This window comes from Planococcus citri, chromosome 2, assembly GCF_950023065.1.
Source record: "Planococcus citri chromosome 2, ihPlaCitr1.1, whole genome shotgun sequence".
NCBI lineage: Eukaryota > Metazoa > Arthropoda > Insecta > Hemiptera > Pseudococcidae > Planococcus > Planococcus citri.
In genome coordinates, this window is record NC_088678.1 from 69,712,514 (window position 1) to 69,740,491 (window position 27,978).

At 34.1% G+C, this 27,978-nt stretch overlaps 2 protein-coding genes and 1 long non-coding RNA gene across 4 annotated transcripts; all 3 read right to left on the reverse strand.

The window, feature by feature from the left end:
• Nucleotides 1-900: 900 nt before the first annotated feature.
• Nucleotides 901-26,987, reverse strand: LOC135837406 (uncharacterized). 2 transcript variants are annotated; one of them, XM_065352668.1, is made up of 5 exons: nt 26,540-26,987; nt 26,318-26,444; nt 26,005-26,209; nt 1,540-1,776; nt 901-1,439 (listed from the first exon to the last, which is right to left on the reverse strand). In XM_065352668.1, exons 2-5 carry the CDS (start codon nt 26,402-26,404, stop codon nt 1,330-1,332), a joined length of 639 nt encoding a protein of 212 aa, XP_065208740.1. In that variant the 5' UTR covers nt 26,405-26,444; nt 26,540-26,987; the 3' UTR covers nt 901-1,329. The 2 variants fall into 2 exon arrangements, with proteins under 2 accessions (XP_065208740.1, XP_065208739.1); XM_065352667.1 differs by lacking the exons at nt 901-1,439; nt 1,540-1,776 and adding exons at nt 25,035-25,560; nt 25,660-25,914 and having other exon boundaries at nt 26,540-26,935.
• On the reverse strand, nt 7,139-8,862 carry LOC135837405 (uncharacterized). The gene is made up of 4 exons (XM_065352666.1): nt 8,389-8,862; nt 8,077-8,281; nt 7,775-7,987; nt 7,139-7,673 (listed from the first exon to the last, which is right to left on the reverse strand). Exons 1-4 carry the CDS (start codon nt 8,542-8,544, stop codon nt 7,564-7,566), a joined length of 684 nt encoding a protein of 227 aa, XP_065208738.1. The 5' UTR covers nt 8,545-8,862; the 3' UTR covers nt 7,139-7,563.
• LOC135834292 (uncharacterized) lies at nt 14,590-15,670 on the reverse strand. Its single transcript, XR_010556638.1, has 3 exons — nt 15,198-15,670; nt 14,886-15,090; nt 14,590-14,796 (listed from the first exon to the last, which is right to left on the reverse strand). It is a non-coding gene; the product is annotated as an uncharacterized LOC135834292 (long non-coding RNA).
• Nucleotides 26,988-27,978: the final 991 nt, after the last annotated feature.

Here is a 27,978-nt window from a genome sequence, read left to right on the forward strand (position 1 = left end):
GCCAGGTCAGTTATGAGGTCCTTGACGTACTAAGTATCCAATAATGTATCAAAAAATCGTAATGGTATTTTTTGTACATTATTTTCAGCTGAAATACCGTTAATTTTTTTCAAAAAATAACTTTAATCATGTTTACAGAAGAGTGAAAATATTTTCCATCATTACCTACATACATTAAAGTACAAATATAACAGCAAAGTCATGATTTTCCTCCAATAATTGCGAAAATTTGTCAGTTCTCTGTCAAGATGGCTGAAAACACGTTGAAAAAGTGTTGAAGTCATTTTTATTTTGCATTTTGTCGCCATTAATTCTCATGTGAACCATTGAGCTCTCAATCATGGCATGTCACGAGAATACGATTCTCACAGGGTCTAAAAAATTAATCATTCAACTGCGCTAATTGAATTCAGAGCGTCAAATTTACGACTGGATCGAATTTTCAGCTGTCAGAATTGATTACAACTCTTCAAGAGCGATTTGAAATTGCTGGAAGATAGTCAAAGCAGTCGATGGGGGGGGGGGGGGGGGGGAATTGACTATAGTCTGTAACCCATGAACTGATTTTCAGATTCCTATCTCTACATTTACTCTTTTTGTTGGAATTTATTACATGTACCTACCTATGAATGAACTACATAGGTATTTAGGTACACCATTTTCGAAAATTCAAAAATTAACTTCAGCAGTTCAAAATTATTTGGTTCTGAGGTCTACTGGTATGCTATTTTAATGAGCCTATAACTTCAGATCATTCAGAGTTCATGGATTGTAATGATAATCTCGAAAAACTGCTTTCATATACGAGTAGATAGATACCCTGCCTGATAATTTTTCTTGACATGAAAAATTTCAATTTCTTAAAAGTGTATAAAAATACGCAAAAACTGAACACAAAAATGAAAAATAACGCTTAGTTTAATGCATAAAAACATAAAAATGATACAGGATCAGGGAAGTCGATCAAACATAAATTAAAAAAGCACACACGACTCACACGTGAGGCAAATTTCATTTAAAAAATTGAAGCTACGTAATAAAAAAAAGGAACACTTTGGATATTAAATCTATGAACCTTATAATAATAATGTTAGGAATCCCTGCAATTGCAACTTTTACAATCATGCTTCACATTAGAATATCAAAATAAAGTAAGCGATTTTTTTTGTCTTTCTGCTGTTACTGAAGTACATTTAATTTCTGTAATTTTTGTGCTCCATGAAAATGTTGACCTTATCTGCCTTTTTCTTCCTTCAAGTGAATTTTTTTCACCAGTAAAAAAAAATCTACGCGGCCAAAGCGGCTTGTTCTCTAGGCTCTTTGTGTACTCTAGCCTGCCGACGCTGCTAGCTCTCTATGCTCTCTTGGCAAAGCTACTTGCGCTCTCTCTAAACATCCAAGATAACGTTTTATCCATTTGGAACCCAGGATTTTTAACGCTGCAACATAATTTCAATGCAAATTTATTGCTCGAGAATTTTTTTTTGCTAAATCAGCGCCAAAATATTAAGCACGTAGATTGAAAATAAGATAACTTACCAGCCACAAATAGGACAGACCACCGGGGTAACGAATCATTAAAAAAGTTATGCACTGTAGTGAAAGGTATGTAATTAAGGAGCGGAAAATCGAAACCAAGTGACACAGCGAGCACTTGAAAAACTGCTGTCTTCGCGCATCTGGAGCTGGGTTGATTGGACATTTCAAGTACGATGACTGCATATGTCGATAAAGCTGTTTGTAGCATTAGAAGCGATCTATCCACTGCTTCTTTTACTATAATAACGAAACGTAATGTAAAAAGGAACATTGCGAGCTTTTAATAAATGTTTTAATTGAAGTATTTGAATTTTCAACAAACTTACTGAAATGTGCCTCGAGTTTCTTTTCCAAGTCTGGACACTCGAGGAATGTTTCATTCAAATGATGTGGAGATGTATCGTAAATATCATACAATATTGCCAGTTTATAAATATCCAAATGTCCAGGCTTTTGCAAAATCTCAAACTGTACATCATCTAATTCAGTGATCTTTTCGTGTTTGTGTAATAAGGCGAGTATGTTTATCACCTATGAACGGAGAAATTATAAAATTATTGAATTAGTTAGTTACCGACAGGTGAGATTCAATAGATTGAAAGACCACGACCACGAGCCATTTTTTATATCAATGCGAGAACCTGAAAATAGTGATATCGTGTTGATATTGGCATGATAGTTGCATAATTGTTTGGTAAATACGTATATCACTTATCAGATTTTATAATCAACTTACCAAGCTAATTTTCTTCCAAAATTGAAATTTTCTTTCAGGAAAACAGATTTCTGGACGGATCTTTGCTAATACGTAAAAAAATATTCACATTCAACAGCAGTATTTGAAAACACTATCTTCTTAGCTTGAGGTTAACACAGAACAGAACACATTCACGAGTACATATGCAAGTACATTTCACGAGAGAGAATAACGAGTAGAAAGATATAGGTTGGATGTGCGAGGGCGGAGGGTTGCAAATAAGCTGATTGTCTGGGCGTTTGTACAGGAAATAGAATAATAGAATGGTGAAGATGAGAGTTGAAAGAAGGCAGAAGGGAGGCAAGGTAACACCAGATCATTTATGCACTTTAACTTTCAACTGCGTAGTCTGGTACGCTTCATGTCTCGCCACTGTCAGTCTTGATGAGTTTGAATGAGAGATTTTTGATTTATACAGCTGCTATTGTATTTGTAATTTCTGGGGTACTTTATTCATTTTAGTGGATTTTTGCGGCTTCTTGTTATGGAACCTCCCAAGACATTGTCTCAAGATGTCCGCCTTTGATTTGAACGAGACTGCGGTTTTTGAAGAGAGAATGGTTTTAAATCCTCCAAAAATTGGTCTTTTGATCTTTTGGCGAAGTTCAGACCCATTTTGATAAGTCGCATGCCAGAAAATCCCAAGATCATGACCTAATTTTAGTGATCAAAATTCTTCAAAAATGATCAAAAAGCACATTTGTAGTGATATTTTTGATATACTTTCTTACTCGCGAAATTTTGAACTATTTCGATAGGTCCCGAGGCACATTCTCAAAAATGATAGCCCAAGTTTGGGCTCAAAATTTTTCAGAGCTTTAAAAAAATTCTGAGTGAAATTTAGACCAATTTTAACTCATTTCGAGGAGTCACATTATACCTACATAAATGTTCAAAAATCGCAAAAATCACTGCCCAGTTTCAGGTTTAAAAATCTTTAAAAATGCTCAAAAAACATGTGGAAATTTTTTTGATTTTCTCGCGTTAACCTATTTTAATAGGTACTCTCTAAATTTGAAACAGTGAAATTTCACTGTTTCAAATTTAGAGAGTACCGAGGTAGGTACAATAAATTCAAAAATTCTAAAAATAATAACTCAAGTTTGAGTCCAAAATTCTGCAATAGTGTTTGAAAAAAAAATGACTGAAATTTTTGATTTTCTGCTGAAATTTAGACCCATTTTTATAGGTCGTATGATATCTTTTTCAGTAATTTCGAAAATCGTGACCTCATTGTGACGTCAAAACTCTTCGAAATTCTGCCGAAATTTCAACCCCTTCTTGATAAATTGCATCGTGCGTGAAACATTTTTTAAAAAACCGACAATCTTGACCAATTTTTTCATTTTAGTTTATAATTTATGTCTCCAACAGTTGAAAGCCAATTATAGGAGAGGCAATTTCGGGCTCAAAAATTTCAAAAATTTCAAAAACTGCTCAGAACGAGTTTTGATTGAAATTTTTGATCTTCTGCTTAAATAACTTATTTTGATGTGTTGCGTGACATATTTTTCAGAAATTCCGAAAATCATGACCCAATTTCGGTGGTCAAAATTCTCCAAAAATGCTTAAAAACATTTTTTTTTGGAAATAATTTTTAGATTTTTTCGCGAAATTTTAATCGCTACTTTGATAAGTTACGAAGCACATTTTCAAGAGTTCCAAAAATCGTAATCCAAGTTTTCGCTCAAATTTCTTCAAAGGTGTTTTAAAAAAATTCAGACTGAAATTTTTGATTTTCTGTTGAAAAGATACATTTTGAGAGAAGATTGATCAAATTCTGATAATTTTCAATTATTGGAAGAGGAAGGGGGTCAGTTTGCCAAATTTTACGTCTTTTTCTGCAGTTTCGCCAAATCATTCAATTTTGAGAATTTCTGATGAATTCTTGGTATTTTTTAATAATCTAAGCAGTCTGTGCAAAATTTAACCTAAATGAGACGTTTTCTCAAATTTTTATCGTTTTATGATGGTTCATGAATTTTTGATATTTTTGAGTGATTTTCGCAATCAATTTTACAATTTTTATAATACTTATTCATTTCTGGCTTTATTAAACGTCGAGGTAGTCAGAATTTTTACTTTGGCATCCCACTATTATTATTTCATATATCTGCTGATTGATCAATAATCTTATAACTAACTAATCCACCTTAATTTTTCTTTGTTTCAGGTGAGTACAATTTCCTTCCAAAAATTACACAATATGAACTTACGTATGAGAATAAGTAAGTAATTTTATAATCCTTATGAGTTATGAGAAAAGTTATGCAAGTCACCTCTATATCTTCAGGTATAACGTATAATTTTCTCAAGATCTCAAGGGGGGTGCAACATGGACAAAAAAAGTACATAAGTTTTAAAAAGACGCATGCTTGTATGTATTTCATGTACACATTCTGTAAAAATTTCAAAATTTTTCATTAAAATAATTCTAAAATCACGGAATTTAACAAAGAGCCTGTAATGATGTCCGCCTTTGCTTTGGACAGGACTGCGATTTCTGGAAAGGGAAACGGAAATCTCTCATAACGAAAATTTCAGCAGCTCAAATAGATTGTTCAATTTTTGGCGAATTTTTCGAAATCCATTGGTGATCTTCAATCATCATTATTCGATAGTCTACGAGTACAATCCTACTGGCAAAAAATTTGGAGATCTTCATTCTAAATTCATTTCAGAAATTAATTTAGACTCCTTTTCTAAGAAATCTAAAAAAATTCGATAAAGGGAATGAATTTACAAAATAATGTATTTTTTGAAATAATTTTTGCATAAGTTAAGAACGCATATAAATCTAAAAAAAAATTCTAACGCCATAAAGAAAGAAGTTTTAGAATTTCTCCAGAATTGAGCAGCTATGCTGAGAATCTAATTATGGTTTATTCTGGACGTAATTAAGGAATTTATCCATGTTTGAGCCTATTTGAGCCAATTTGTGCCAATTTTCTGGTGGACATCCTGAGTTTTTTTTTTAGAATCTGCTTTTTGTTTCAAATTTTCATCTTCGGCAGGTTTCAATCCAATTTTTTCACATTTGCCAGGATAATTATAGAAACTGCCAAAAGGGGAGGCTATCCCAATTCGCACAAAAATTATACCACTAGACAAAATTTCAGGTGCTGAAGTGTATTTTATTTTCGGTGAATTTTTGGAAACCCAATAAAGAAAATAATCAAAACTTCACGAAATTGACCCAGGAAACTGAAATAATTTGAGGTACCTAATAACCGATTTTTGTCACAAAATTTCACCATATGAAATTGGAAAGCAAAAATTTACTGTGCACCTCGCAATTTTAACATTCTGAATTGACTGGAGAAGGTTTCAAGTCCTTTTGCAGCCTTTAACCACATTTCTGGAAATTCTAGTTTTCCAAAAAACGCCATAAAATCTGTTCATGTCAACTTTTATAGATACGTATGCTCGATCGCGATTGATGCTTGCTTGAGGCCCATTTGATGACCGATTAAACGCCATTTTTCCAAAATCTGTGTAGGTACTCCAGTTCGGAATTATATTTTTGCATTTTACATCCAATTTTTTTGACATGCTGGACAACTTTCATTTTTTTAAAAATTCTGGTGCCTTTAATTCTCATGCGAACCATTGAGCTTCCAATCATCACATGATAAGAGAACACATTTTCACAGTGTCTAAAAAATGAATGATTCACCACATAACCTTAATTAAAATTCAAAACGTCAACTGGATAAAATTCTAGCCTGTGAAAGTTGATTAGAACACGTTCAGGAGCGATTTGAAATTGGTGGAAGATAGTCAAAGCAATCGAGGGGGAGGGATCGACTATAGGCTATAGTCTGTAGCACATGAACTGATGTTCAGATTCCTATCTCCACATTTACTCTTTTTGTTGGAATTTATTAGATGTACCTACCTACCTACCTACCTATGTATAAGCTACATAGATATTTAGGTACACCATTTTCAAAAATTCAAAAATTAACTTCAGCAGTTCAAAATTATTTGGTTCTGGGGTTTACTGACATGCTCTATTGATGAGCCTACAACTTCAGATCATTAAGAGTTCATGGATTGTAATGATAATCTCTAAAAACTGCTTTCATATACGAGTAGATCAAATCAAATCAAATATATTTATTGCAGGTCACAGCTTTCGCTGCATTTACAATGTCATACAAAAAGGTACTAATAGATACAGGTAGGTATGAATAACAGTTAGCATACAGGCCATTTTTTAAATGTTACATACATTTATAGAAGGGTTTAAAACGATAAAAATTATTGAAAATTGAAATTTAAAAAATAAAAAATAAAAATATGAATATAAATGAAGTAGAATACTTAATGAAAAAAAAACAAGTAAATAAAAAAAGAAAGAAAAAAAACAAGGAAAACAAAGTAAGCTTATGAGTTTAGCTGTAGCATTTCTTCAACATCATAGAACGCATATCTCTGTAGCCAATTTTTCAACTTCTTCTTAAAAAGGTTTTTGGATTGTATATTTTTTAGTTCTTGTGGTATTTTATTATAAATTTTTGAGGCCATAAAATCAACGTTACGTTGCATAATTTTTGTTCTTAAATTTTCACCTATTGCCAAATGTTTGAATCTTGTTTCATATGTGTGAGAAGGGACCTTGAGATTTATTATTCCATTCTTTATCATAATACACAGTTGAAGTATGTACTCACAGGGAGCTGGCAGTATCTTGTTTTCAATAAAGACTGGTTTACAGGATTCTCTTGGATGTTTTCGAAACATTATTCTTACAGCTAGATACCCTGCCTGATAATTTTTCTTGACAGAAAAATTTTAATTCCTTAAAAGTGTATAAAAATACGTAAAAAATGCGTGAAAAATAACGCTTAGTTTAATGGATAAAAACATAAAATTATACAAGATCAGGGAAGTCGATCAAACATACATTTAAAAAACACACACGACTCACACGAGGCAAATTTCATAAAAAAATTGAAGCTAATAAAAAAAGGAACACTTTGGATATTAAATCTATGTACCTTATCATAACAATGTTAAGAATCCCTGCAATTGCAACTTTTACAATCTTGCTTCACATTAGAATATCAAAATAAAGTAAGCGATTTTTTTTTGTCTTTCTGCTGTCGTTCTATTGAAAAAAGTACATTTAATTTCTGTAATTTTTGTGCTCCATGAAAATGTTGACCTTATCTGCCTTTCTCTTCCTTCAAGTGAATTTTTTTCACCAGTCAAAAAAAATCTACGCAGCCAAAACCGCCTGTTCTCTAGGCTCTTTGTGTACTCTAGCCTGCCGACGCTGCTAGCTGTCTTCTATGCTGTCTTGGCAAAGCTACGTGCTCTATCTTAAAAAATCGAAGATAACCTATCCAATTGGCACCCAGCATTTTTAACACTGCAACATAATTTCAATGCAAATTTATTGCTCGAGAATTTTTTTTTTGCTAGATTAGCGCCAAAATATTAGGCACGTAGATTGAAGATAAGATAACTTACCAGCGAAAAATACAGCAAACCGCCGGGATAACAAATCGATGAAAAAGTTATGCACTGTAGGGGAAGGTATGTAATAAAGGAGAGCGAGCACATGAAAAACTGCTGTCTTCGCGGATCTGGAGCTGGGTTGATTGGACATTTCAAGTACGATGACTGCATATGTCGATAAAGCTGTTTGTATCATTAGAAACGATCTATCCACTGCTTCTTTTACTATCAAAACGAAACGTAATGTAAAAGGGAACATTGCGAGCTTTTAATAGATGTCTAAATCGAAGTATTTGAATTTTTAACAAACTTACTGAAATGTGCCTCGAGTTTCTTTTCCAAGTCTGGATTCTCAAGGAATGTTTCATTCAAACGATCTGGAGATGTATCGTAAATATCATACAATATTGCCAATTTATGAATATCGAAATCTCCAGGCTTTCGCAAAATCTCCAGCTGTACATCATCTAATTCAGTGATCTTTTCGTGTTTGTGTAATAGGGCGAGTATGTTAATCACCTATGTGAACGAAGAAATTATAAAATTTTTGAATTAGTTAGTTACCGACAGGTGAGATTCAATTGATAATTAAATGGTTGAAAATATGTATGTATTTATGCACTTACAATGATTAAACCAAGTACGATTGAAAGACCACGAGCCATTTTTTTATATGAATGCGAGAACCTGAAAATAGTGATATCGTGTTGATTACGATACTTTGAAAGAAAATCACAGATTTCTGGACGGATCTTTGCTAATACATAAAAAAATATCCACATTCAACAGGACTATTTGAAAGCACTATCTTCTTAGCTTGAGGTTAACACAGAACAGAACACATTCACGAGTAAATAATATGCAGATACATATCACTAGAGAGAATAACGAGGAGAAAGATATAGGTTGGATGTGCGAGGGCCGAGGGTTGCAAATAAGCTGATTGTCTGGGCGTTTGTACACGAAATAGAATAATAGAATGGTGAAGATGAGAGTTGGAAGAAGGCAGAAGGGAGGCAAGGTAACGCCAGATCATTTATGCACTTTTACTTTCAACTGGTAGTCTGGTACGCTTCATGTCTCGCCACTGTCAGTCTTGATGAGTTTGAATGAGTGATTTTTAATTTATACAGCTGCTATTGTACTCGTAATTTCTGGGATACTTTATTCATTTTAGTGGATTTTTGCGGCTTCTTGTGAAGGAACCTCCCAAGACATTGTCTCTAGATGTCCGCCTTTGATTTGAACGAGACTGCGATTTTTGGAAAGAGCGTGGTTTTAAATCCTCCAAAAATTGGTCTTTTGATCTTTTGGCGAAGTTCAGACCCATTTTGATAAGTCGCATGCCAAAAAATCCCATGATCATGATGACCTAATTTTGGTGATCAAAATTCTTCAAAAATGCTTAAAAAACACGTTCGTAGTGATATTTTTGATATACTTACTCGCGAAATTTTGAACCAGTTCGATATGGTCCCGAGGCACATTTTCAAAAATTCCAAAAATTATAGACCCAGTTTGGGCTCAAAATTATTCAGAGCTTTAAATTTCAACTTATTTCGAGGAGTCACATTAGACCTATTGTTCAAAAATCGCAAAAATCACTGCCCAGTTTCAGGTTTAAAAATCGTTTAAAATGTTCAAAAAACATGTGGAAATTTTTTTGATTTTCTCGCGTTAACCGAAATCATTTTCAAAGCACTTTTGAAGGATTTTGATCGTACACTTGGATTTTTGGAATTCTTGAAAATGTGCTTTGTAACTTATCGATTTAGTAGGTCAAAATTTCGCAAGAAAATCAAAAATATTCCCACAAACACGTTTTTTGAGCATTTGTGAAGAATTTTGAACACCGAAATTGAAAATTATGGGAGAGAACAATTTCGGGCTCAAATATTTTAAACACTGCTCAAAACGGGTTTTGATCAAAATTTTTGATCTTCTGCTGAAATTTTAACTTATTTTGATGAGTCGTCTGACACCTTTTTCAAAATTTCCGATAGTCATGATTCAATTTCGGTGTTCAAAATTCTTCACAAATGCTCAAAAAACGTGTTTGTGGGAATATTTTTGATTTTCTCGCGAAATTTTGACCTACTAAATTGATAAGTTACAAAGCACATTTTCAAGAATTCCAAAAATCCAAGTTTACGATCAAAATCCTTCAAAAGTGCTTTGAAAATGATTTCGGTGAGTTCGAGTGATTCCAGTTACTTTGTTGCTTTGTTGCAGAGCTGATTTGTCACGTCTGGTGTGCTATATGGTTGATTTCAGTATTTCAGAAAGGAGGGGGAAGTTAAAAACTTGGTGGTCTGGGGGTCTGAAAGTTGCCATGTGGCAGTTTCTCGATGGTACCCACCTTCCTTCAAATATCAATCATAAAGCTCTCGGGAGCTATTTCACCCCTCTCATGCTCCGATACTTTTATTTTTTAAACGTATCCAGTTGAAATACTTACTTTTTAAATTTAAAAAAAAATTAACAAATCTGTAATTTTTTTCAAAAGCGAGTTTTTATTGGTTTTTTCTCCTCGCATTTTCGGGTACATTTCCCCCTACCCACCCATTCACGGAAGGGGGTTAAAAACCACCTAGAAGGTTAGTGCTAGGTTAGTGCTGGTTAGTGCACGCATCCCCGACGTTAGTGCACGCCCCCTTCACCCCCATTTTTTAAAAAAAACATGTGGGGGGGTACAGGGAAACGTGGTACCCCCCCATTCGCGGAAGGGGGTTAAAAACCACCTAGAAGGATAGTGCTAGGTTAGTGCTGGTTAGTGCACGTATCGCTGATTTTCGGTATATTGGTCCATTTTGATCTCCTGAAAACGAATCCGAGGAGTCTCCTATTGTACCGGATCAGCTCTCCCCCACCCTCAATCGGGGTTTGGCCAAAATCTCGAATAGTACATATTGACTCCAGCTCAAAAATGGTTTTAAAAAATGTTCTTCTACTTATACATCAAATTTCCCATCAGATGGGCCATTGATCAAATTTCCAGTCCCAAGGGGGGGGGTGGACCTACGGCGCTTCGAACATTAAGGGGGTTTGGGATAGCTTCATATTAATTATCAAAAAACACCTTTTACGATACGAAACTTTATTGAAAATAATTCTAAATTTAATACATTGTAAGTGTGTCGATGTCATCCGAAACTGAAGTTTCCATTTTGCAAACAAATGTTTTAATTTGGCCGTACTTGCCGTGTTGATAATTCGCGTGTAGTTTATAGCACCTTTTTCGCACATTTTTTAATTATCAAAAAACACCTTTTACGATACGAAACTTTATTGAAAATAATTCTAAATTTAATACATTGTAAGTGTGTCGATGTCATCCGAAACTGAAGTTTCCATTTTGCAAACAAATGTTTTAATTTGGCCGTACTTGCCGTGTTGATAATTCGCGTGTAGTTTATAGCACCTTTTTCGCACATTTTTTAATTATCAAAAAACACCTTTTACGATACGAAACTTTATTGAAAATAATTCTAAATTTAATACATTGTAAGTGTGTCGATGTCATCCGAAACTGAAGTTTCCATTTTGCAAACAAATGTTTTAATTTGGCCGTACTTGCCGTGTTGATAATTCGCGTGTAGTTTATAGCACCTTTTTCGCACATTTTTTAATTATCAAAAAACACCTTTTACGATACGAAACTTTATTGAAAATAATTCTAAATTTAATACATTGTAAGTGTGTCGATGTCATCCGAAACTGAAGTTTCCATTTTGCAAACAAATGTTTTAATTTGGCCGTACTTGCCGTGTTGATAATTCGCGTGTAGTTTATAGCTCCCACTTACAGTACCATTTTGAAACTTGAACTTTCAAAGTTCAGAATGCAATGCCCTTTCGAACTGTGAAATCAGTTTCGATTAAAGTACAAATCATAGCTTTGGAGGAATGCGCAGATGAAGTTGAGTACCTCGAGACAATGTGAAAATAATGGAAGCCCCCCCCATTCGCCCCCTGAGGGGGCTGGAACCAAACTGATTGCGAGTTTCTTACTTACCGAGTGAGTAGATATTGTAAAAAAAAATTGAGCGAAATTGAAGGACATGACGTTTGTTGAGTTGAAGTGTAATACCCTTCGATAGGTCCCGAGGCACATTTTCAAAAATTCCAAAAATTATAGCCCAAGTTTGGGTTGGGCTCAGAATTATTCAGAGCTAGCTTTAAAAAAATTCTGACTGAAATTTAGACCCAATTAAACTTATTTCGAGGAGTCACATTATACCTATTGTTCGAAAATCGCAAAAATCACTGCCCAATTTCAGGTTTAAAAATCTTTAAAAATGTTTACAAAACATGTGGAAATTTTTTTTGATTTTCTCGCGTTAACCTATTTTGATAAGTACCGAGGTACAATAGATTCAAAAATTCTAAAAATAATAACTCAAGTTTGAGCCCAAAATTCTGCAATAGTGTTAAAAAAAATACTGACTGAAATTTTTGATTTTTTGCTGAAATTTAGACCTATTTTTATAGGTCGTATGATATTTTTTTCAGTAATTTCGGAAATCGTGACCTCATTTTGACGTCAAAACTCTTCAAACTTCTGCCGAAAAACCTCATCTTGATAAATTGCATCGTGCGTGAAACATTTTTCGAAAAACCGAGAATCTTGCCCAATTTTTTTATTTTATTTTGTTTTATAATTTAGGTCTCTGCAACAGTTGAAAACCGATTATGGGAGAGAACAATTTCGGGCTCAAAAATTTAAAGAACTGCTCGAAACAAGTTTTGATTAAAATTTTAACTTATTTTGATGAGTCGTCTGGCACCCTTTTCAAAATTTCCGAAAGTCATGATCCAATTTCGGGGTTCAAAATACTTCACAAATGCTCAAAAAACACGTTTGTGGGAATATTTGTGATTTTCTCGCGAAATTTTGACCTACTAAATTGGTAAGTTACAAAGTAGCACATTTTCAAGAATTCCAAAAATTCACGTTTACGATCAAAATCCTTCAAAAGTGCTTTGAAAATGATTACGGTGAGTTCGAATGATTCCAGTGTTTTGCTGCACAGCTGATTTGTCATGTCTGGGGTGTTATATGGTCCATTTCAGTATTTCAGACAGGAGGGAGGGTGTTTAAAAACTGGGTGGTCTGGGGGTCTGAAATTTTCCATGTGGAAGTCTCTCGATCGTACCCACCTTTCTGCAAAGCTCTCGGGGTTCATTTCACCCTTGTCATGCTCCAATACTCTAATAGCCTTTATTTTTTAAAAAGAATAGAATTATTACGCGTGACGAGGCGAAATACTGAAAATATATAACTAGTAGGTAAACATGGCGAATTTTCACGCTTTATTTAAAATTTAATCATTTACCGAACGGTTCGAACTGGTGTGCCGAAACGTTCGGTTGGTAAATGATTAAATTTTAAATAAAGCGTGAAAATTCGTCATGTTTACTAGTTATTTTCATTATTTTTTTAACGAATCCAGTTGAAATACTTACTTTTTAAATTTAAAAAAAATTAACGAAAATGTAAGGGCTTAATTTTTTTCAAAAGCGAGTTTTTATTGTTTTTTTCTTGATTTATTTTTTTCTTCAATTTTTGTTTAAACCCCTTTACCCGGGTGTTGTATTTTTCAATTTTTTTTCTAGAGTTCAAACGTGTTTAAGACGCCAATGTTCAGATTTTTTGGCAAAAAATTTGTTTTGTACTTTTACCCAAATATTTAAATTTTTTATTGGTTTCTAACAAAAAAAGTAAAACAGATTTTTTCCCCAATCATCTGGTAAGCTTGTACCATCACAGCTGATATTGTCATGGCTGGGGTTCTGAGGTTATTAACGCTGTTATCAACTTCGTGAGCTGAAAATTCTATTCTTCATAACAAGAAAATATGCTGAGAAAAATAAAATTTTAATCTCTCAAAAGTGCCTAAGAGTAGGTACATATAAACTGCACAAAAAGTAAAAAAATAACACCTGGTTGAGTAGGAAACATAGGCAAAAAAAATACATACATAGCATTTCGGACATTGAATTTTTATCTTATCACGAAAATTAAAAATTCCTGAAATTGTGACTTTTGCAATCATGCTTCGCAAAAGAATATCAAAAATCGAATCGAGTGATTTTTTTGTAAGTATTTTTGCAATAGTTTTACTATGTACAATACGGCTTTCCTTCACGCGAATTTCCATTACCTATGGAAAAAGTCTACGCTGCCGAAACTGCAGGTGGTTGCGGTGCCAAAGCTGCTTGCCTTCTGTAAATTTCAGGAGCATTACGTTTAACATATAACCACCAATAGAGCTCAAACCATATAACGTAGCTTGCAAGAACGGAAACCGTCGTTTTGACCGCTGCAACACAGTTTGAAGAGAAATTTATTGCTTGAGAATTTGATTTCTTTGCTAAATCAGCGTCAAAATATTAGGCACGTATAGATTGAAGATATCTTACTGATATAACCCATCAATGCATAATACGATCGTCCACTACCATATTTCCCCTCCAGGAAAACGACTGCCAAAAGAATCATTCTTTTAGTGTATGAACCCATTGAAAGTACGAATATAATCACAGCATCGGAAAAAAGTGACAAAGAAAGTACTCCAAAAAATGTAATTTTAAAGAAAATCATCTTGGCGGATCTGGATTGTTTCCATATTATGGTGAGTGCGTATACCAACAAAGCTGTTTCTAGTTCAAGGTGCACTTTTCCCGCTATTTCGACGAATACATTTATACCACTGGATGCTGAAAACAAAATGTAATGTAAAAAGGAACCTTTACATTGAATAGGTATATTATGTGAGTGCCAAAATATTAGGCACGTAGATTGAAGATAAGATAACTTACCAGCGAAAAATACAGCAAACCGCCGGGATAACAAATCGATGAAAAAGTTATGCACTGTAGGGGAAGGTATGTAATAAAGGAGAGCGAGCACATGAAAAACTGCTGTCTTCGCGGATCTGGAGCTGGGTTGATTGGACATTTCAAGTACGATGACTGCATATGTCGATAAAGCTGTTTGTATCATTAGAAACGATCTATCCACTGCTTCTTTTACTATCAAAACGAAACGTAATGTAAAAGGGAACATTGCGAGCTTTTAATAGATGTCTAAATCGAAGTATTTGAATTTTTAACAAACTTACTGAAATGTGCCTCGAGTTTCTTTTCCAAGTCTGGATTCTCAAGGAATGTTTCATTCAAACGATCTGGAGATGTATCGTAAATATCATACAATATTGCCAATTTATGAATATCGAAATCTCCAGGCTTTCGCAAAATCTCCAGCTGTACATCATCTAATTCAGTGATCTTTTCGTGTTTGTGTAATAGGGCGAGTATGTTAATCACCTATGTGAACGAAGAAATTATAAAATTTTTGAATTAGTTAGTTACCGACAGGTGAGATTCAATTGATAATTAAATGGTTGAAAATATGTATGTATTTATGCACTTACAATGATTAAACCAAGTACGATTGAAAGACCACGAGCCATTTTTTTATATGAATGCGAGAACCTGAAAATAGTGATATCGTGTTGATTACGATACTTTGAAAGAAAATCACAGATTTCTGGACGGATCTTTGCTAATACATAAAAAAATATCCACATTCAACAGGACTATTTGAAAGCACTATCTTCTTAGCTTGAGGTTAACACAGAACAGAACACATTCACGAGTAAATAATATGCAGATACATATCACTAGAGAGAATAACGAGGAGAAAGATATAGGTTGGATGTGCGAGGGCCGAGGGTTGCAAATAAGCTGATTGTCTGGGCGTTTGTACACGAAATAGAATAATAGAATGGTGAAGATGAGAGTTGGAAGAAGGCAGAAGGGAGGCAAGGTAACGCCAGATCATTTATGCACTTTTACTTTCAACTGGTAGTCTGGTACGCTTCATGTCTCGCCACTGTCAGTCTTGATGAGTTTGAATGAGTGATTTTTAATTTATACAGCTGCTATTGTACTCGTAATTTCTGGGATACTTTATTCATTTTAGTGGATTTTTGCGGCTTCTTGTGAAGGAACCTCCCAAGACATTGTCTCTAGATGTCCGCCTTTGATTTGAACGAGACTGCGATTTTTGGAAAGAGCGTGGTTTTAAATCCTCCAAAAATTGGTCTTTTGATCTTTTGGCGAAGTTCAGACCCATTTTGATAAGTCGCATGCCAAAAAATCCCATGATCATGATGACCTAATTTTGGTGATCAAAATTCTTCAAAAATGCTTAAAAAACACGTTCGTAGTGATATTTTTGATATACTTACTCGCGAAATTTTGAACCAGTTCGATATGGTCCCGAGGCACATTTTCAAAAATTCCAAAAATTATAGACCCAGTTTGGGCTCAAAATTATTCAGAGCTTTAAATTTCAACTTATTTCGAGGAGTCACATTAGACCTATTGTTCAAAAATCGCAAAAATCACTGCCCAGTTTCAGGTTTAAAAATCGTTTAAAATGTTCAAAAAACATGTGGAAATTTTTTTGATTTTCTCGCGTTAACCGAAATCATTTTCAAAGCACTTTTGAAGGATTTTGATCGTACACTTGGATTTTTGGAATTCTTGAAAATGTGCTTTGTAACTTATCGATTTAGTAGGTCAAAATTTCGCAAGAAAATCAAAAATATTCCCACAAACACGTTTTTTGAGCATTTGTGAAGAATTTTGAACACCGAAATTGAAAATTATGGGAGAGAACAATTTCGGGCTCAAATATTTTAAACACTGCTCAAAACGGGTTTTGATCAAAATTTTTGATCTTCTGCTGAAATTTTAACTTATTTTGATGAGTCGTCTGACACCTTTTTCAAAATTTCCGATAGTCATGATTCAATTTCGGTGTTCAAAATTCTTCACAAATGCTCAAAAAACGTGTTTGTGGGAATATTTTTGATTTTCTCGCGAAATTTTGACCTACTAAATTGATAAGTTACAAAGCACATTTTCAAGAATTCCAAAAATCCAAGTTTACGATCAAAATCCTTCAAAAGTGCTTTGAAAATGATTTCGGTGAGTTCGAGTGATTCCAGTTACTTTGTTGCTTTGTTGCAGAGCTGATTTGTCACGTCTGGTGTGCTATATGGTTGATTTCAGTATTTCAGAAAGGAGGGGGAAGTTAAAAACTTGGTGGTCTGGGGGTCTGAAAGTTGCCATGTGGCAGTTTCTCGATGGTACCCACCTTCCTTCAAATATCAATCATAAAGCTCTCGGGAGCTATTTCACCCCTCTCATGCTCCGATACTTTTATTTTTTAAACGTATCCAGTTGAAATACTTACTTTTTAAATTTAAAAAAAAATTAACAAATCTGTAATTTTTTTCAAAAGCGAGTTTTTATTGGTTTTTTCTCCTCGCATTTTCGGGTACATTTCCCCCTACCCACCCATTCACGGAAGGGGGTTAAAAACCACCTAGAAGGTTAGTGCTAGGTTAGTGCTGGTTAGTGCACGCATCCCCGACGTTAGTGCACGCCCCCTTCACCCCCATTTTTTAAAAAAAACATGTGGGGGGGTACAGGGAAACGTGGTACCCCCCCATTCGCGGAAGGGGGTTAAAAACCACCTAGAAGGATAGTGCTAGGTTAGTGCTGGTTAGTGCACGTATCGCTGATTTTCGGTATATTGGTCCATTTTGATCTCCTGAAAACGAATCCGAGGAGTCTCCTATTGTACCGGATCAGCTCTCCCCCACCCTCAATCGGGGTTTGGCCAAAATCTCGAATAGTACATATTGACTCCAGCTCAAAAATGGTTTTAAAAAATGTTCTTCTACTTATACATCAAATTTCCCATCAGATGGGCCATTGATCAAATTTCCAGTCCCAAGGGGGGGGGTGGACCTACGGCGCTTCGAACATTAAGGGGGTTTGGGATAGCTTCATATTAATTATCAAAAAACACCTTTTACGATACGAAACTTTATTGAAAATAATTCTAAATTTAATACATTGTAAGTGTGTCGATGTCATCCGAAACTGAAGTTTCCATTTTGCAAACAAATGTTTTAATTTGGCCGTACTTGCCGTGTTGATAATTCGCGTGTAGTTTATAGCACCTTTTTCGCACATTTTTTAATTATCAAAAAACACCTTTTACGATACGAAACTTTATTGAAAATAATTCTAAATTTAATACATTGTAAGTGTGTCGATGTCATCCGAAACTGAAGTTTCCATTTTGCAAACAAATGTTTTAATTTGGCCGTACTTGCCGTGTTGATAATTCGCGTGTAGTTTATAGCACCTTTTTCGCACATTTTTTAATTATCAAAAAACACCTTTTACGATACGAAACTTTATTGAAAATAATTCTAAATTTAATACATTGTAAGTGTGTCGATGTCATCCGAAACTGAAGTTTCCATTTTGCAAACAAATGTTTTAATTTGGCCGTACTTGCCGTGTTGATAATTCGCGTGTAGTTTATAGCACCTTTTTCGCACATTTTTTAATTATCAAAAAACACCTTTTACGATACGAAACTTTATTGAAAATAATTCTAAATTTAATACATTGTAAGTGTGTCGATGTCATCCGAAACTGAAGTTTCCATTTTGCAAACAAATGTTTTAATTTGGCCGTACTTGCCGTGTTGATAATTCGCGTGTAGTTTATAGCTCCCACTTACAGTACCATTTTGAAACTTGAACTTTCAAAGTTCAGAATGCAATGCCCTTTCGAACTGTGAAATCAGTTTCGATTAAAGTACAAATCATAGCTTTGGAGGAATGCGCAGATGAAGTTGAGTACCTCGAGACAATGTGAAAATAATGGAAGCCCCCCCCATTCGCCCCCTGAGGGGGCTGGAACCAAACTGATTGCGAGTTTCTTACTTACCGAGTGAGTAGATATTGTAAAAAAAAATTGAGCGAAATTGAAGGACATGACGTTTGTTGAGTTGAAGTGTAATACCCTTCGATAGGTCCCGAGGCACATTTTCAAAAATTCCAAAAATTATAGCCCAAGTTTGGGTTGGGCTCAGAATTATTCAGAGCTAGCTTTAAAAAAATTCTGACTGAAATTTAGACCCAATTAAACTTATTTCGAGGAGTCACATTATACCTATTGTTCGAAAATCGCAAAAATCACTGCCCAATTTCAGGTTTAAAAATCTTTAAAAATGTTTACAAAACATGTGGAAATTTTTTTTGATTTTCTCGCGTTAACCTATTTTGATAAGTACCGAGGTACAATAGATTCAAAAATTCTAAAAATAATAACTCAAGTTTGAGCCCAAAATTCTGCAATAGTGTTAAAAAAAATACTGACTGAAATTTTTGATTTTTTGCTGAAATTTAGACCTATTTTTATAGGTCGTATGATATTTTTTTCAGTAATTTCGGAAATCGTGACCTCATTTTGACGTCAAAACTCTTCAAACTTCTGCCGAAAAACCTCATCTTGATAAATTGCATCGTGCGTGAAACATTTTTCGAAAAACCGAGAATCTTGCCCAATTTTTTTATTTTATTTTGTTTTATAATTTAGGTCTCTGCAACAGTTGAAAACCGATTATGGGAGAGAACAATTTCGGGCTCAAAAATTTAAAGAACTGCTCGAAACAAGTTTTGATTAAAATTTTAACTTATTTTGATGAGTCGTCTGGCACCCTTTTCAAAATTTCCGAAAGTCATGATCCAATTTCGGGGTTCAAAATACTTCACAAATGCTCAAAAAACACGTTTGTGGGAATATTTGTGATTTTCTCGCGAAATTTTGACCTACTAAATTGGTAAGTTACAAAGTAGCACATTTTCAAGAATTCCAAAAATTCACGTTTACGATCAAAATCCTTCAAAAGTGCTTTGAAAATGATTACGGTGAGTTCGAATGATTCCAGTGTTTTGCTGCACAGCTGATTTGTCATGTCTGGGGTGTTATATGGTCCATTTCAGTATTTCAGACAGGAGGGAGGGTGTTTAAAAACTGGGTGGTCTGGGGGTCTGAAATTTTCCATGTGGAAGTCTCTCGATCGTACCCACCTTTCTGCAAAGCTCTCGGGGTTCATTTCACCCTTGTCATGCTCCAATACTCTAATAGCCTTTATTTTTTAAAAAGAATAGAATTATTACGCGTGACGAGGCGAAATACTGAAAATATATAACTAGTAGGTAAACATGGCGAATTTTCACGCTTTATTTAAAATTTAATCATTTACCGAACGGTTCGAACTGGTGTGCCGAAACGTTCGGTTGGTAAATGATTAAATTTTAAATAAAGCGTGAAAATTCGTCATGTTTACTAGTTATTTTCATTATTTTTTTAACGAATCCAGTTGAAATACTTACTTTTTAAATTTAAAAAAAATTAACGAAAATGTAAGGGCTTAATTTTTTTCAAAAGCGAGTTTTTATTGTTTTTTTCTTGATTTATTTTTTTCTTCAATTTTTGTTTAAACCCCTTTACCCGGGTGTTGTATTTTTCAATTTTTTTTCTAGAGTTCAAACGTGTTTAAGACGCCAATGTTCAGATTTTTTGGCAAAAAATTTGTTTTGTACTTTTACCCAAATATTTAAATTTTTTATTGGTTTCTAACAAAAAAAGTAAAACAGATTTTTTCCCCAATCATCTGGTAAGCTTGTACCATCACAGCTGATATTGTCATGGCTGGGGTTCTGAGGTTATTAACGCTGTTATCAACTTCGTGAGCTGAAAATTCTATTCTTCATAACAAGAAAATATGCTGAGAAAAATAAAATTTTAATCTCTCAAAAGTGCCTAAGAGTAGGTACATATAAACTGCACAAAAAGTAAAAAAATAACACCTGGTTGAGTAGGAAACATAGGCAAAAAAAATACATACATAGCATTTCGGACATTGAATTTTTATCTTATCACGAAAATTAAAAATTCCTGAAATTGTGACTTTTGCAATCATGCTTCGCAAAAGAATATCAAAAATCGAATCGAGTGATTTTTTTGTAAGTATTTTTGCAATAGTTTTACTATGTACAATACGGCTTTCCTTCACGCGAATTTCCATTACCTATGGAAAAAGTCTACGCTGCCGAAACTGCAGGTGGTTGCGGTGCCAAAGCTGCTTGCCTTCTGTAAATTTCAGGAGCATTACGTTTAACATATAACCACCAATAGAGCTCAAACCATATAACGTAGCTTGCAAGAACGGAAACCGTCGTTTTGACCGCTGCAACACAGTTTGAAGAGAAATTTATTGCTTGAGAATTTGATTTCTTTGCTAAATCAGCGTCAAAATATTAGGCACGTATAGATTGAAGATATCTTACTGATATAACCCATCAATGCATAATACGATCGTCCACTACCATATTTCCCCTCCAGGAAAACGACTGCCAAAAGAATCATTCTTTTAGTGTATGAACCCATTGAAAGTACGAATATAATCACAGCATCGGAAAAAAGTGACAAAGAAAGTACTCCAAAAAATGTAATTTTAAAGAAAATCATCTTGGCGGATCTGGATTGTTTCCATATTATGGTGAGTGCGTATACCAACAAAGCTGTTTCTAGTTCAAGGTGCACTTTTCCCGCTATTTCGACGAATACATTTATACCACTGGATGCTGAAAACAAAATGTAATGTAAAAAGGAACCTTTACATTGAATAGGTATATTATGTGAGTTGAAATAGGTATTTGAATTTTTCACAAACTTACCTGAATCTGCTTTCCGATCATGAGCCTCGTTGCAAAAAAAAAACTTTCCATACTTGAGTATCATGCCATATATGTTTATCCCCTACGAACAGAGAAATTATAACGAATAATACGCAATTCCCTCAAAAATACATATGGAAGGGTTTTATGATGGTAAAAGTAAGAATACATTTGGAACTAATTGTTGAATTAATTTGAATAGGTAGATAAAGGGTTGAAATATGTTTCAATTTCAACTATGTAGGTAATACAGTATATGACACAAAAGTAGTGCTCGGTGGCTTTTATTTCCAAGTGGAAAGAGCTAGCGAGATGAATGAAGCGGCGTTGAGTAGGAAAAAATAAGGGCTTTCAAAAGTGACCTTGAAAATTTCAGGCCCATGCACAGGGTGTCCACAAATTGAAAAACTGGTTTGGTCAAAAAATTTAAACTGGTTCTTATTGGCGCAATGTATTCTACACACTAAGGCGACAAAAACGTGATATGAATTTTTTGAAACCGGTTCAATAGTTTGCAACCGGTTAACAAAAAATACCAAAAAATTGTAGATAGAGAGAAAAGCTTGGGACAAAAGTTGTAGGGCGTGAAAAATTACACAACTTTGTTCAATCACATTTTGAAACCGGTTCATAGGTTCGCATTTAGCAACCAGTTTTTGACAAATACTTAAAAATTATTGGAGATAGAGAAGAAAGCTTGAAACAAAAGTTTTGGAGCGTGAAAAATTGAACCATTTTCGCTAATCAGATTTTGAAACCGGTTCATTAATTTGCAACCATTATCAAAAATTACCTAAAAATTGAAAATCGAGAAAAAAGCTCGAAACCAAAGTTGTAGGGCATGAAAAATTACACAATTCTATTCAATCACATTTTGAAACCGGTTCATTGCTTTGCATTTAGCAACCAGTTTTTGACAAACACCTAAAAATTGGAGATAGAGAAGAAAGCTTGAAACAAAAGTTATAGAGCGTGAAAAATTGAACCATTTTCGCTGATCAGATTTTGAAACCAGTTCATTAATTTGCAACCAGTTATCAAAAATCACCCAAAAATTGTAGATAGAGAAAAAAAGCTTAAAACAAAAGTTGTAGGGCGTGAAAAATTACACAATTCTGTTCAATCACATTTTGAAACCGGTTCATTGGTTCGCATTTAGCAACCAGTTTTTGACAACCACCTAAAAATTGGAGGTACAGAAAAAAGCTTGAAACAAAAGTTGTAGAGCGTGAAAAATTAAACCATTTTCGCTTATCAGATATTGAAACCGGTTCATTAATTTGCAACCAGTTGACAAAAAATATCCAAAAATTGTGAATAGAGAAAAAAAGCTTGAAACAAAAGTTGTAGGGCATGAAAAATTACACAATTCTGTTCAATCACATTTTGAAACCGGTTCATTGGTTCGCATTTAGCAATCAGTTTTTGACAACCACCTAAAAGTTGGAGATAGAAAAAAAAACTTGGAACAAAAGTTGTAGAGTGTGAAAAATTGAACTATTTTCGCTAATCAGATTTTGAAACCAGTTCATTAATTCGCAGCAAGCGATTGAAAGTTACCAAGGTTGCAAATTAATTAGCCATTTTCAAAATCTGATCAGCAAAAATGATTTAATTTTTCACGCTCTACAACTTTTGTTTCAAGTTTTTTTCTTTATCTTTAATTTTTAGGTGATTGTCAAAAACTGGTAGCTGAATGCGAACCAATGAACCGGTTTCAAAATATGATTACACAGAATTGTATAATTTTTCACGTCCTACAACTTTTGTTTCGAGCTTTTTTCTCGATCTTCAAATTTTAGGTAATTTTTGATAATGATTGCAAATTAATGAACCGGTTTCAAAATCTGATCAGCGAAAATGGTTCAATTTTTCACGCCCTACAGCTTTTGTTTCAAGCTTTCTTCTCAATCTCCAATTTTTAGGTGTTTGTCAAAAACTGGTTGCTAAATGCGAACCAATGAACCGGTTTCAAAATGTGATTGAACAAAGTTGTGTAATTTTTCACGCCCTACAACTTTTGTCCCAAGCTTTTCTCTCTATCTACAATTTTTTGGTATTTTTTGTTAACCGGTTGCAAACTATTGAACCGGTTTCAAAAAATTCATATCACGTTTTTGTCCCTTTAGTGTGTAGAATACTTTGCGCCAATAAGAACCAAATTTTCAAGGTCACTTTTGAAAGCTTTTATTTTTTCCTACTCAGTTGAAGTGAAGTGTACTTATAGGTACTTGGTTAAAGCTGTACTTACGATGATAAGGAGATACTTGCATGTGGTCTCATCGTTAGTTTTCTCTATTCTATCTCGGTGGGGCCGAAGCAGTACATCATATATATTTTGAATTTGAGCCATATTCCTGAAAACACACATATGTTTGCTATGTACATATTATGTTTTATGCTTAAATATTATGGGTAGTGTGAGATTTCGTAAATTTATAATGTATATTAGCGTACACATCAGAGTGAGAAAACTATAAGGTTCTAGTGTAATATTTTCCTTCTCATTACTTGTATTGATTAAATTGAAGGATTTTTAATAAGGAATACAATTTTTCAATTTCCAACTCAGGATGAATTGTTATTACCTTCGTAAAATGAGAAATATAACGCGTTGAAAGAAAATCACGAAATTTTCAGAAGGGTATTTGTTAATAAAAAAATAAATTGGTAGGTACTTAACTACTTACATTCAATAGGAGTAACTTGAAACACTGTAAACTTAAGGCTGACACAGAACACATTAACTAGCAGGTACATTTGTTAGAGAGAATAAACGAGGTGAATGACTTGTGGAAACGAAAATTGAATGAGTAGGGGTTGTAAATGAAGGGATTATCAGGATCTAACCGAAAAGTAGTAGGAAGAGGGCAGAAGTGAGGCAAGGTAATACTAGATCGCTGTTACGATTGCTACACAGCTGATAGCTATTGTCATGAAATCGATGGGGTGCTTGATTCGTTTCCGTGAATTTTTGTTGATTTTCTCTAAGGAACCTGTCGTAATGTCTGCCTTTGCTTTGGATAGGACCGCAATTTCTGGAAGGGGAACGAAAACGACCTCTCGTAACGAAAATTTCAGCAGTCCGACAGATAAAAGAACACATTTTCACAGTGTCTAAAAAATGAATGATTCACCACACCCAGCCCTAATTAAAATTCAAAACGTCAAATTTATGACTGGATAAAATTCTAGCCTGTGAAAGTGTATTACATGCAACCTCTTCAGGAGCGATTTGAAATTGGTGAAAGATAGTCAGAGCAATCGAGCGGGGGAGAATCGACTGTAGTCTGTAGCACATGAACTGATTTTCAATTTCCAATCATTACATTTACACTTTTTGTTGAAATTTATCAGATGTATCATACCTACCTATGAATAAACTAGGTAGGTACATAGGTATTTAGGTACACCGTTTCTAAAAATTCAAAAATTAATTTCAGCAGTTCAAAATTTGGTTCTGAGGTCTGCTGACATGCTCTTTTAATGAGCCTATAATCTTGAGATCATTCAGGCTCATGGATTGTAATGATAATTTCGAAAAAAACTGCTTTCATATACGAGTAGATACCCTGCCTGATAATTTTTCTTGACATGAAAATTTTAATTTCTTAAAAGTGTATAAAAATACGTAAAAAATGCGCACAAAAATGAAAAATAACGCTTAGTTTAATGCATAAAAACATAAAAATTGTACAGTAGCAGGGAAGTCGATCAAATATGGATAAAAAAACACACGCGAATCATAGGAGACAAATTTCTTTTAAAAAAATTGAAGCTAATAAAAAAATAAAACACTTTGAATATTAAATCTATGTACCTTATCATAATAATATAATGTTAAGAATCCCTGCAATTGCAACTTATACAATCATGCATCACATAAGAATATCAAATAAAGTAAGCGATTTTTTTGTCTTTCTGCTGTCGTTCTACTGAAAAAAGTACATTTAATTTCTGTAATTTTTGTGCTCCATGAAAATGTTGACTATCTGCCTTCCTCTTCCTTCAAGCGATTTTTTTTCACCAGCCAAAAAAATCTACGTAGTGAAAGCGGCTTGCTCTCTATAGGCTTTCTGTGTACACATTCCAGGAGCATTACATTCACTAATCAACCAGCACTTGCGCTCTAAACATCCAATATACGCTATCCAATTGGTACCCAGTAGTTTTAACGCTGCAACATAATTTCAATACAAATTTATTGCTCGAGAATTTTTTTTGCTAGATGAGCGCCAAAATATTAGGCACGTAGATTGAAGATAAGATAACTTACCAGCCACAAATAGGACAGACCACCAGGGTAACGAATCATTCAAAAAGTTATGCACTGTAGTGAAAGGTATGTAAGTAAGGAGCGGAAAATCGAAACCAAGTGACACAGAGAGCACTAGAAAAGCTGTTGTCTTCGCGGCATTGGGTTGATTGAAGATCGCGGAATTGGGTTGATTGAAGATTACAAGTACCATGACTGCATATGTCGATAAAGCTGTTTGCAGCATTAGAAGCGATCTATCCACTGCTTCTTTTACTATATAAAAACGAAACGTAATGTGAAAGGGAACATTGCGAGCTTTTAATATGTTTAAAATTGAAGTATTTGAATTTTCAACAAACTTACTGAAATGGGCCTCGAGTTTCTTTTCCAAGTCTGGATTCTCAAGGAATGTTTCATTCAAAAGACCTGGAGACGTATCATAAATATCATACAATATTGCCAGTTTATGAATATCCAAATCTGCAGGCTTTTGCGAAATCTCGAGCTGTACACCATCTACTCGAGTGATCTTGTCATGTTTATGTAATAATGCGAGTATGTTTATCACCTATATGAACGGAGAAATTATAAAATTTTTGAATTATTTAGTTACGGACAGACAAAAGATTCGATAGATAAATAAATGTTTCAGTTATGTATCTATTTGTGCACTTACAATGATTATACCAAGTAGGATTGAAAGACCTATGTTATTTTTGCGTATTTTATCTCGGTACCGTTGTAGCTGTTCATCATGAGCCATTTTTTATTACGATTTGACTTCTTATAAAAATACTCTGAACCTGAAAATAGTGATATCGTGTTGATGTTGGCATGATACTTGCATAATCTTTAGGTAAAAACGTACATTACTTATCAGATTTTGTAATCAACTTACCAAGCTAATTTTCTACTGAATTTTACGTGACTTATTAACACAACATCCACATCAGAGTGAGAAAACTGAGATTCCAGTATAATATCTTCAGATTGATGAATTTTCTGTCAGGAAAACAATTTTTACACTGATTTTTCAATGGCCAATTGAGCACGAATTATTCCTACTGAAAAAATATAACGCTTTAAAAGAAAATCACAATGTTTTAACTTGAGGTTAACACAGAACACATTTCACGAGTAAATATGCAGGTACATTTCACGAGAGAGAATAACGAGTAGAAAGATATAGGTTGGATGTGCGAGGGCGGAGGGTTGCAAATAAGCTGATTGTCTGGGCGTTTGTACAGGAAATAGAATGATAGAATGGTGAGATGAGAGTTGGAAGAAGGAGAAGGCAGAAGGGAGGAAAGGTAACACTAGATCATTTATGCACTTTTGACTTTCGACTGGTGGTCTGGTACGCTTCATGTCTCGCCACTGTCAGTCTTGATGAGTTTGAATGAGTGATTTTTAATTTATACAGCTGCGATTGTACTTGTAATTTCTGGGGTACTTTATTCATTTTAGTGGATATTTGCGGCTTCTTGTTATGGAACCTCCATGTAAAAATTCAATGTGTCAAGATTTCCGCCTTTGATTTGAACGAGACTTTGATTTTTGTAAAGAGCATGGTATTAAATCTTCCAAAAATTGGTCTTTTGGTGTTTTGACGAAGTTCAGACTCATTTTGATAAGTCGCATGCCAGAAAATCCCATGATCGTGATGACCTAATTTTGGTGATCAAAATTCTTCAAAAATGCTCGAAAAACACAATTGCAGTGATAGGCACATTTTCAAAAATTCCAAAAATTACAGCCCAAGTTTGGGCTCAAAATTATTTAGAGCTTTAAAAAAATTATGACTGAAATTTAGACCCATTTTAACTTATTTCGAGGAGTCACATTATACCTATTGTTCAAAAATCGTTTAAAATATTTAAAAAACTCGAGCCCAAAATTCTTCAAAAGTGTTAAAAAAATACTGACCGAAAATTTTGATTTACTGCTGAAATTTTGACCCATTTTTATAGGTCGTATGATATCTTTTTCAGTAATTTCGAAAATCGTGACCTCATTTTGACGTCAAAACTCTTCAACATTCTACCGAAATATCAACCCCATCTTGATGAATTGGATCGTGCGTGAAACTTTTCTCAAAAAAACGAAAATCTTGACCAATTTTTTTATTTTATTTTACAATTTAGGTCTCTCCAACTGCTGAAAATCAATTACTGCTCAAAACGAGTTTTGATTTAAATTTTAACTTTATTGTGATGAGTCGTCTGACACCCTTTTCAAAATGTCCGAAAGTCATGATCTAATTTCGAGGTTCAAAATTCTTCAAAAACGCCCAAATAACATGTTTGTGGGAATATTACTGCTTTTCTCGCGAAATTT

Excerpts from the sequence above, each read along its gene's own strand:
- LOC135837405 (XM_065352666.1), bottom strand. The coding sequence starts at position 8,544 with ATGTGGATATTTTTTTATGTATTAGCAAAGATCCGTCCAGAAATCTGT. Across the intron at positions 8,282-8,388 it reads TCGTACTTGGTTTAATCATT|GTGATTAACATACTCGCCCT; the intron begins GTAAGTGCATAA and ends TCGTTCACATAG. Across the intron at positions 7,988-8,076 it reads GAAACTCGAGGCACATTTCA|TAAAAGAAGCAGTGGATAGA; the intron begins GTAAGTTTGTTA and ends TCGTTTTGATAG.
- LOC135837406 (XM_065352667.1), bottom strand. The coding sequence starts at position 26,404 with ATGGCTCATGATGAACAGCTACAACGGTACCGAGATAAAATACGCAAA. Across the intron at positions 26,210-26,317 it reads TCCTACTTGGTATAATCATT|GTGATAAACATACTCGCATT; the intron begins GTAAGTGCACAA and ends CCGTTCATATAG. Across the intron at positions 25,561-25,659 it reads GTCTGTCCTATTTGTGGCTG|CGTTAAAACTACTGGGTACC; the intron begins GTAAGTTATCTT and ends ATTATGTTGCAG.